Source organism: Melanostigma gelatinosum, assembly GCF_949748355.1.
Source record: "Melanostigma gelatinosum genome assembly, chromosome: 4".
In the NCBI taxonomy this organism is placed as follows: domain Eukaryota; kingdom Metazoa; phylum Chordata; class Actinopteri; order Perciformes; family Zoarcidae; genus Melanostigma; species Melanostigma gelatinosum.
Genome location: NC_136637.1, coordinates 21374994 through 21385552, shown reverse-complemented (window position 1 = coordinate 21385552; position 10559 = coordinate 21374994). Strand labels below are relative to the sequence as shown.

At 44.9% G+C, this 10559-nt stretch overlaps 2 protein-coding genes across 2 annotated transcripts in view; one reads left to right on the top strand and one right to left on the bottom strand.

The window, feature by feature from the left end:
- The first annotated feature begins 5060 nt into the window (after positions 1-5060).
- On the top strand, positions 5061-6296 carry ctxn1 (cortexin 1). Its single transcript, XM_079267344.1, has one exon. The coding sequence runs from the start codon at positions 5218-5220 to the stop codon at positions 5602-5604; it is 387 nt and encodes a 128-aa protein (XP_079123470.1). The 5' UTR covers positions 5061-5217; the 3' UTR covers positions 5605-6296.
- Positions 6297-6842: 546 nt separating this feature from the next.
- The window catches only part of fbn2b (fibrillin 2b), a 55794-nt gene continuing 52077 nt past the window's right edge, over positions 6843-10559 (bottom strand). Inside the window, exons 63-65 of the mRNA XM_079267336.1 lie at positions 10196-10427; positions 9949-10102; positions 6843-9791 (exon numbers count right to left, since the gene is read on the bottom strand). Of these exons, the coding sequence (XP_079123462.1) occupies positions 9414-9791; positions 9949-10102; positions 10196-10427 (764 nt within the window). The 3' untranslated portion in view covers positions 6843-9413. The remainder of the gene's footprint in view (positions 9792-9948; positions 10103-10195; positions 10428-10559) is intronic.

Sequence of the window (10559 nt, the reverse complement as noted above, 5' to 3'; positions counted from 1 at the left end):
GTGTGAGTCTGGCAGAATGTCTGTGTGGGTGCATGAGAGATCGGGGAGAGAGAGAGAGCCGACATCCAAAAAGAGCTCAACAGCTTTCAAAACAAGCAATGAGGCAAATACAATGTCCGTCTGATTTTTGTTGAAATGTCCCTGTTTTTTACCTTCTTGGCATTGCAACAGAAAACAAAACTTCCATCCCACTGAAGTGTCATGAAACCTCGCAGATTTGCCCTTTTCACCCAAATGCAGCTCAGATGTCAAATATGACCAGTACTCGAAAATATCTATGAGTCTAAATGGATGAACTTCACTTCAATCTCTCCATAGGAGAAGTTAGAATTGTTGACAAATATTGTTCATCAGTAAATGCTTAAAATATCTCAATTGGACTTGATTGTAAAGCACTAAAACTGTGCGTGTGCGTGAGTCAGTGGGAGGTGGATAGATGAGGGAAAAGGTGACACCGTGGTGTCACCTGAGAGGTAACACCATTATTTCCAGCTTCTCTTCATTGTGTGTGTGTGTGTGTGTGTGTGAGAATCTCGGTCCTCAACGTATGCAAGTTAGCAACTTTTAAGTGTGTGCTTTCATTCCATTGTGTGTTTTTGAATCCAAATGAGTTCCCTCTGGTGCACTTGTGTGTGTGTGTGTGTGTGTGTGTGTGTGTGTGTGTGTGTGTGTTATGCATGTGTGAGAGACGTGTCCATTTAAGGGCTTTTTGATGAAGACTGACGAGTGTTTGCTTCGCTTCTCTTCAACTCGGGGGTCTCGACGGTGCGTTGAAGAAGTGTCCTGGAGGAGAAATGGAGTGGGCGAAAGCTAATGCAAGACGATGGCTGATGGACGTGTGTGTGTGTGTGTGTGTGACTGATGGTGGGAGCGAGACTTCATGAGGTGGAACAAATGCTTTCACTCACAACCTTAACCCTCTTCCCTCCTTTTCTTCAGTCCATTTATCATCTACTCTCTCTCAGTGATGAGTTGGTGAGAGACAATGGAAAATGCTGCCACTAAATAATTACAGGGTGGCTAGGATCAGATGAGGAGGTTGTGTGTGTACCTTTTTTAGCCGCTACTCCCACATTCAAAATGGAAATGATCTGTTTGTGGGGTTTCGTCAGCAATGTTCTTTTTTGCCCACTTGTATTTCAAGAGTGTGTGTATTAATGCGTGTGTGTGTGTGAGTGGGTAGTTGATCGTCTCACGGCTGGATTAGACTGGTCTGTCTGCATCACTGCAGTGTTTACATGAGTTGTTCCTGTGCAGTGAGCATTCGTCCTGGGCAAGGTTTGGTATTTGATCATGTGGTGGTTTAAGGTCTTTAATTGCTTTTTTATACATGCAAAGGCTGCTTGTATGCGTAGCTACATGCTCTGAGAGGTGAAAGGAATAGAATACAAAAAAACTAAAAGAAGGGTGTGAAGAGTGACTGCCGAACAATATTTTACCTAATAAGCTAAACATGTTGTACAAGCCATAAGTGTGGTTTCAAAGCGAACAATAAAAAGAGTCTCACAGCAGATGATAACAGCTGGAGGGCCTTTCTGATCTGGAGCTGCAGATGTGTGACGGTGTCAGCCGTAACAATGTCCTTGACAACAGTTTCAAGGTTTCCTGGCCTATATTTGGACTCATGCAACTCGCATCAGCCACAGGCAGCGCTGAGCTGGAACACACACACACACACACACACACACACACACACACACACACACACACAGAAGTGCACACTCATTCACAGTGCAAGTGCCACCTCCCCGGTGTGTCATCCTGCTGCCAGCTTGAGTCTGTTGCACCAACCACCCTGGCCGATGAAGTAGACATACAACCTTTGAGAGGGAGAACATGACAATGCATTTGACCGTGGTCATGCAGAGGAGAGTGAGTCCGGGTTGTGCCAGCAAACCTCTTCTCTCTGTACTGCTGCCCATTCACCAAAGGAGCTTCTGCTCTATTCCTCCATCTTTACCTCCTCCTATCCATCTACATCAGCGGTTCCCAAACTTTTTAGGCCGCGCACCCCCTTCTACATCCCGACCGGGTTCGCGCACCCCCCCCCCCCCCCTTAATAAAAAAAAAAAAAAAAAGAAGCAACAGAGCCTTTTAAGCCTTCATAGCCGCATAAGAATCGGACCAATGAGAGAACAGTTTGCTCGCGCGTGGCATTTGTTTACAAGATTTAGTCCGCTGTTAAATGTTGCAGTGTGAACACGAACCGAACAAAGGAGCAACTGCAACAAAGCAAACGAACTGAAGGTGTGAAAACGCCCTGAAACACTGCAACAAAGTTTCAATAACTTTCAGTGACACAAGGCGTCACTTTTAAAGAGCAATACGGATGCGAGGACACACGCACAGGCTCAGAGGCAGATTATCACATTTAATTTACAATTAATGAGCGACTAATGTAGCCAGGATGTCTTCGGACAAAGCATCGATGCGGCGACACAGTGTTGTTGGACACCGGGATCATGTCCAACTTTTTTGCTTCTTTCTCCCCAATCATACATTCCACCATCTCTCTGGCAGCTGGCAAGCACACGCCTTCGGCGATTGTGTGCGGTAGCCCCTTTCTCGCTATTCTGTAACCAGATATTAAGCCCGTAGTGCGTCATTTATAGACCCAACACATGAATGAGACTCCAGTTGTTTTTGGCTGTTTTGTAACTCCGCCAATTTCGATATAAACAATGTAAGGGGCTTTTGACTTGCACTGGCATGCTTGGTGTTCAGGTGGCGACGTAAATAAGAGCTTCAGACTGTTAGCCAGAACCTCACTGCACACCACGCACTGTGGCTTTGGGGAATCTGCATTGCCAATCCAAGTGAAGCCCAGACACAGATACTTTTCATCATATTTCCTCTTTTTTTCCCAGTCTGCGCCGTCTCATCTTCCTCTGACTCTGGCTCGATTTCTTCTCCCCCCAACGCACCTCTCCGTTCCCCTCGCCTCCGATTCCTCTCTCTCTCTCTCTGTCCCTCTCCTCTTTTACGACTGATAGCTTCAGATGTCCCACCTGACAGTTTTTAAATTAAAATTACATTTTTTTTTATATTTAATATTATTACACCATCAGACCGCCATTACACTTTTCCTCTCGCGCACCCCCTAGAGGCAGCTCGCGCACCCCCAGGGGTGCGCGCACCCCACTTTGGGAATCCCTGATCTACATAATTAGCTTTTCATCTTCCTCTGTTTTCTTTCCATCCTACATTCCTATTTTTATCTCAATACATTGAGTCACTCCACTGTTTATTTATTAATCTCGCATTGTTCTATAATGCTCTCTCCATACAATAATGTGTTATGAATTCAAATCGAACCAAATCTCTGCACCTCAGTTCGTTTCCTCTGAAGTCCCTTCTCTCTTCCTGTTTCCAACTATCTCTCTGCCTCCTCTCACCTTCGTCTCTCCCAAACATCTCCCCCCCCCCCCCACACACACACACTCAGTGCTCTGCATATCTATTGCTATCACGTTTGTCAACGCAAACAGCCCAGTCACCACTCCATTCAGAGGTTTGAGCAGGTACAAAATGGTTTGCGTATTGCGTTTCCTTTTAATGATTTGAAATGTGATTTTTAGATTATTAATGAGGCTCCACAACACGTTGTCTTCCCCTCCATCACGTGAGAGAATGCATGAAGGGGGTCAACAATTGAACAAAAGGCCCAGTGTAACAGTGCACTGACAAATGAGGGTGATGTAATGTGGCATCACTGTTTCTTATCATGTATTCATTACTGCTAATGTGGCTGTAATGACCCCATAATCAGCTCACTAATTGATTGTCATTACAGAGGATGCTGGTGCTGTGTTCTCCCCTCAGATGGCTGATGTCACTGTTACTTATTGAGTAAAGGGTGACAATGATCACGTCATATGATGTAATGAGGAAGGAATTACTTAATCTTCGCCTTATGCTCCGCATTAGAAACAATCGGTCCCAAAGGAAAAGTTGTGCAGTGTTGTTTTGAAGGGATTTTACTGTGTAATGATGTTATATTGTGAAAATGAATCCTCATCAGAGCTTTATTAGTGTCAATTAATCGAAATGTTTTTCTAACCAGATGTCTCTTCTTCTCTCGTGCAGTCACTCCCTGGTTGCTCGGCTTAACGAGGAACATCTGGTGAGGCTACGTCCTGTTCACGACGCTCTGTCATGTCTGCCGAAGAGCCCCATAAACGGAATCTGCATTCAGCAGACTGAAGATCAAACTGGATGAAGCCACTTTTCATTTACGACTGACAATTAACAACCTTCTCAGAAGCTTCATTTTCTACCTCTTTTTGCTGCTCGACTTGTCGAGAGAGGCAGTTTCTGAGGACCTGTTTTAACACTTGCCAGCTGTGAACCGCTACAACAAGCCGGGCATAAAGGGACAACTTTGCATTTATCAGGCAACACCAGCACAGGTGATGCACTGTTTTATAGTCGGGGCCATTGATCCACTGACTTCTTGATTGAATTAGACACACACACACACACACACACACACACCTGGTGTTGCTGGCAGATGCTTGAAATAGCCTTGTGTCTGGCTCAGGTTCAGTGACACAACACCCAGACACACACTTACACAGTTATACCCAATTGGGTGTTCGAAGTCCATCTGAACACTATTAACTCCCATTGAGACCTTGACTGTGATCAGACACGTGTTGGTGTGTTTGCATTAGCAGTGTCAAGTCCTGCCGCCTCCGATTGAGAGTGAGAATGAGAGCTGATGTGGCAGAGTGGCCCTGATAAACACTCTAAAAACATTACCGCCTTAAGGTCGGTCACTCGAATAAGAAAGGAGCTTCATTACACTGTTTAGTCAGTTCCTCAAAATGTGTGACACTGAAAAGTAATTAATACTAATTGTGTGTGTGTGTGTGTGTGTGTGTGTGTGCCTGTCACACTGTCAGAGCACAGTAGGGCCTTTCTGGGTCACGTCACTTTAACTCTCCTTGATTTGACTCGACACACTGGCCAGCAGAGGAAGATGTGTGTGCAAGTCCGGCCGTGATCAGAATACACACATCTTATACACCTTCACTGTCTGACTCTGGAAAAAAGCTCTGCAGTCTCCTTACTTGTAAACTACCTGCTGACGACTACACTACTACTACATGCTCTTCACCCAACAAACAGGGAATACAATATACAACTTGTTAAGTTATTAAGCATTGTAATCAAACTCCAATCTCCAGTTTGGCCTTTCCTTCTGCGCCACCCCTCATGAACAACTTCTCACCCTTCGCCGCACCTCCTCCCAACACACCAACCATCCAGTCCGTCGCTGTGTGTGAGCCCTGCCTGCGGGCCTCTTGGAGGATGAACAATGTGCCCACACTCGACTACGAGTTGCTGCTGTCCCCGGCCAGCTCCTCTCTCCCCGGCAGTCCTGGCGGTGGCAGCAGCAGCCCCCCTCTGTCCTTGGTTGGCGCGGACAATGAGCAGCGCACCGCCTTGGCCTTCGTAGGCCTCCTCATGCTCTTCCTGGTCTTCCTGCTGGTCCGGTGCTTCCGGATCCTGCTGGACCCCTATAGCCGCATGCCTGCATCATCCTGGACTGACCACAAGGAGGGGCTGGAGAGGGGCCAGTTTGATTATGCACTGGTGTAGGTTGATGTGGAAAGGGGAATGTTTCATTGCACATAGACGGGATATTTAAAACCGATTTTAGATGTGGAAATGGTCTGTACCAATTCATAATATTGTGAATGCACTCTTTACAGGAGGGTGTGCCCAATGCTGGTGTATGCCTGGTTTTTATCACTGTATTGCAGCTTGTCTACTGATGTAAATATGAGGCTGTAGGAAGCTACGTAAGCATAACAAGTCTAGTTCAGTAACCGACACACGGACCACCGGAATCCCTGCAAACACCCGAATGTTGAACGATGAAGGACAGAACTAATGAGCTGCACAGCTGCCTTAACCTGACCGACTGTACCCATTGAACATGTCACGTCACGCTACAACATCACCTTAGGGCTAGGTTTTCCAAACTCCAGAGCTTGCCAGTATTAAAACACAATATGGTTTTGGGAAGATCACCTTTGCTCAACACATGGTTTGATTTCTGATGAGAACACTCGACATACAGAACACGAGCAGAACTTAAATGAAGGAGTTTACACTGAAGCAGATGCCCCTTTAACGAACCTAAAACCTTATTAAAGTGTTAAGTGCTGATCTAGGAGCACAAATCCACACTTTTCTTTTCTTTTTTTACTGTGGACACTGATCCTGGAGCAGAACTACAGTTTCAGATGCTTTTTAAGAAGCAGGTAGTTTGAGTCTCCATAAAACGTTATCCGTGTGTGTTGCTGTGTCTATAACTGAAAAGCCATATTGAAACTATAATCTTTACAGCAAGTAGAGTTTATGTTCACTGGTTGTGTATTTTGCTTTAGTCCGCCTGCCAAGTGTGGTGATGGAGCAAACGGCAACCTTTAGGCAAAAGAAAGCTTTATTTTTCTATTCTTGACTCAATTTTGGGAGTCTCCTTTTTGCCATCTTCCTACTTCCTGTATCGATCTTCAGACTGTGGATTTTCGAGGTAGTCTTGCAGCCACAGTATAGAGAGAGGCAAAGCAGGTTAGCTTTGCTATTCTTGTGTTTTGTAATTAAATATTTTTCTGACTATCTGCTTTGTTTTTTTTATACACAATTAAATCAAAGAAAATTTAAAAAAAAGGATGTTCTTTTTCCTAATTTCCACTGAGAGGTGGACTGTGTGGAAAGTCCATATTGTTCATGTTGTACATTAAATAAAATGAATACTACTTATGTGTCACTTTTGTTAGCCGTCGACATTTACACACAAGTCCAGGAGAAAAGAATTGAGGACACAAGACTTAAAAATATACCCCACAATACTTTATTGCCGTTAATGTCACTGGACAAAAGTTTACAATATTATGTGATTCACTCTAATTTTACAGACCATTTGGTGGTACAAATCTTTGGTTTTTGACTTTGCACAAAAATGATGATCATTCAGCATATTAAAAGATGTTCCATGATGGCTGATTGATTTATTGATCGTCAGCTGGTAGATATGGTGCGACTGGATGATTGTCATTTCAGCTTTCAGCTGGACTCTGGTATCAACAAGTGTCAGGCTTATGGTGGACATTTGAACTAAAACAGGCTCCTTATTTCTAAAGTGTAAAGCAGACATTTCAATGCAAGCAGACGACGACATTGTCGTTTCAAGTTTGACACTGACGCTGAGCACACGCAAAACACTGCCTTTTTTAAACACTGGCAAATAAAAGAAAAATGACAAACTGACAATAAAGATACAAAGTATACAAAGGTTCCCAGGTTAGAGAAATGGTTATGTATTATAAACATTGCTTAGGCTGTGGGGCAGTGCAGCAACCTTGACTGTTAAGAGAGAAGGATCATTGTTCAGCACCATAGATCCGAGCTGGAGATGGTCATTGATCCTCATGGCATTGTACAGACAGTGTAAGCTTGTATGAGATAATAGATGATGGGAATGGTAATTATCTTCAAGTCTGATGTGTTCTTATTTAATTAGCTGACAACTGATTTGAATGGTGACAGTGGTTTCAAACAATACAAACAAATACAATGTTGCGTTTACTTTTGCTTCTTTTTTCTTCTCAACAAAACAAAGTCAGCAGCACATAAAGGTCTTCAATATTGGGTTTTACTGTAAGCATTTGTTTCGGCAGCCTTGGCATTTAAAAAAAAAAAAAAATCTACATTTCACTTAAAAAATATACAATTTAATTTTCAAGAAGCAAGTTTGATAATATTGTTTTTTTTTTCAGCACAGACAATACAAAAGACAGACGTACACAATCAAAATAAATCCTAGCAAAAAAGAAAGCACATTCTGCAATCCCGATTCAAGACTGCACTTTCTTTGTACAGCGTATGAGATGGTATTATCTAGCACCGTATTTCTCTTTGAGAGAAAGAAAAATGACCTGATGGACATTTGTTCTTTTTTGTGAGGTTTCGTGTTCACCTGTGCGTGCCTACACTGTAAAGCACCGCCTTTAGGTACAGCTTCGGCTAACATCTCTTGTACCCTTTGAGACCGTTACTCAATTCAGCTGTGTGTCTCTTTGTGTTGTAAACGAGGCTCGGACCTCAGACATCAAGCTCAAGTCAAAGAAGTCAGATAAAGTCAGCTTATAGTCAAGTTCAGCCTCCCAACACGGGCTGTCAGCTACAGCTCTGTTACCCTGAAAGCATTTATGTCCAGAAATCTGTTTGAAAAATGCAAAACGCAGGAGAAGCAACAAGCCTCTGACAGCCAACAAGCGGAAAAAACTTTGGACTTAAGGAAAAAGCTGTCTCTCAGGTCGAGAATCAGTGCACCTGAAGTCTTAATCCCTACAAGGATAAATACAACGTGACCTGATCTATCTTCTTTTACGTCTAAAAGCTACTAGCAGGTGTATTTCCCTGCTCATGATGCATGCTGAGCGACACTAGCCCTCTCTTTTCTTTTAAAGTCAGCATCACAGCATGGTGTCCACTCTGTGAGAAGTACTGAGATAACCAAACATGACAGCACACACACGCAAACACGCTAATCCCTGCTTGCCGCTGCCCCGCAGGCAGGACAGACGTCAGTTACATCAGCGTAGAACCCAGCTTGCTGTTCTCTCGTCTAAAAATGAGTTGTCATCCAGCTATAAAACAGGCCGCTATGGACCAAAGAACCTGAAATGCTGTGTAAATGTTGCAGTCCTTCGTGTTAACATTTTTCAAACAGCACAAATACATTAAATGACACACTACAATACTGAGAGGGGCAGACGTGAGAAACGTTGTCCCCAGTGTTGTGATTTTTTACCAAGATCACAGAGAGGTGAGAAAGTCCTTGGACCACCACGATGGCATCTAACCCCTTATTTGAAGGCGTAATATCACGAAATAGAAAGACATCACTGACTATCCGGCATGTGATTTTAAAAACGACAACACAAGTTGCATCAAGACAGTTTTGGCCACTCTCAGCACTTCATTTCTGTTTCTGTGTAATTCCTGGTTTTGCATGTCTACAAAAGTGCTTCATGGACTTGTGAACCACCTGTCTGCCATTTTGTCTTTATTAGAGGACTGTGGTCCAAGCACTAGGGCACCTCTCGGCCATCTCCTCCGCTGGCTCTCTCAATGGAGAATGAGTGCTGGGTCGGACACAAGTGGAGGGGGAGTGTAAGGGGGTAAAAAAAAAAAAAAAAAAACATGAACATATAATAACATGAACAGTAACAAAGTGGTGGTAGAGTTGGGCCGATTGACTCAGTCTTTCATAGCCCTTGATTACCCCTGTTGGTGAGGATGGTCCTGCAGGGGAGGAGTTATTGGATAAAAGGGAAGGTTAAAACTCAAAGGCTTTAGGAATCAGTCCAGAACAGGATTGTGAGCGTGCCCTGAGCTCAGTGCAGGTGGATGAGGAGCTTGATGCGCAGGACGTCTCCCATTTCCCCTTGTAGGTAGTCACTGTCGTGCTGCTCCTCCAGCTGGTGTAGTCTCCGGGGCCCAAACAGCCGCAGGCTGGTGATCTCTAGCCGGTAGGATCCCGCTGGAGGCGGCCTCTTGCCAAGCCGCAGCACACTCTTTCCGTCGCGTCGTTCCAGCAGGCGGAAGTGTTCGTTCGTGTTGCCGTGAGTGATGACATAGCGTACATGGTGCTCCAGGGGCTGCAGGGCCGGCAGAAGCTCTAGCAGAGGCTCCTTGTTGTGCAGCGAGGACAGAGAAAGGTTCATGGGGATGGAGGCCCTGGTGTCTATGCTGGCCATGCTCACTGCTGGTTCCTATAGCGAGGAAAGGGACAGAAGGGATGAGATGAAACACGAGGTAGCAGAAGATACAGACCTCAACAACTGCGTTTCTATAAATCCGAGCACACTTATTGTGAATCGTCGTACCCAATGCGACAAGCACCGAGAAGCAGTTTGTCAACACAGTTACCTGGTTGAGCTCATTTTCGTCAGCATTGCGTTTGTGTCGTCCGTTCTTTCCTCCTCCGTTGATCTTACACTCATAGCAGGCCTCAGGAGACAGACTATCATCTTCATCGCCCTCCTCGAACAGGCCCGGGAAGCCTGAGCCTGTCATACAGTGACTGGATGGAAACGACAAGAGAGTTCAGCATGTTGATGAAGAGGGATGGAAGTTTCGTTGTTTGCAATGATCTGTTTGATCCCTGTTCCCTCACCCCTGTCCGGCTCTGTAGAAACCTCCAGGACAGCCACACAGGTAGCCTCCGTCGGTGTTGGAGCAGCCGTAGATACAGGGGTTGGCGCTCTTGCCACATTCATTCACATCTTGGCAGCCACCAGCGGCCCGCTCAAAGTCAAAGCCAGAGGGACACACACACTTGAAGCTGCCCAGCGTGTTGTAGCAGGAGGCAGAGCCACACACTGTTGATGCCTGACACTCGTTTTCATCTGTGGAGGAAAAGACAAAACAAAAGCGCAGAGAGCGTGTTAGGAGACGATGCAGTACATATCTGGTGACGCTTCTTTTGGATGCTGATGATGATAATTCAGCTTTACATGCCTGTATCGTCATGAGATGAT

Coding starts and splice junctions, on each gene's coding strand:
- ctxn1 (XM_079267344.1), top strand. CDS start 5,218: ATGAACAACTTCTCACCCTTCGCCGCACCTCCTCCCAACACACCAACC.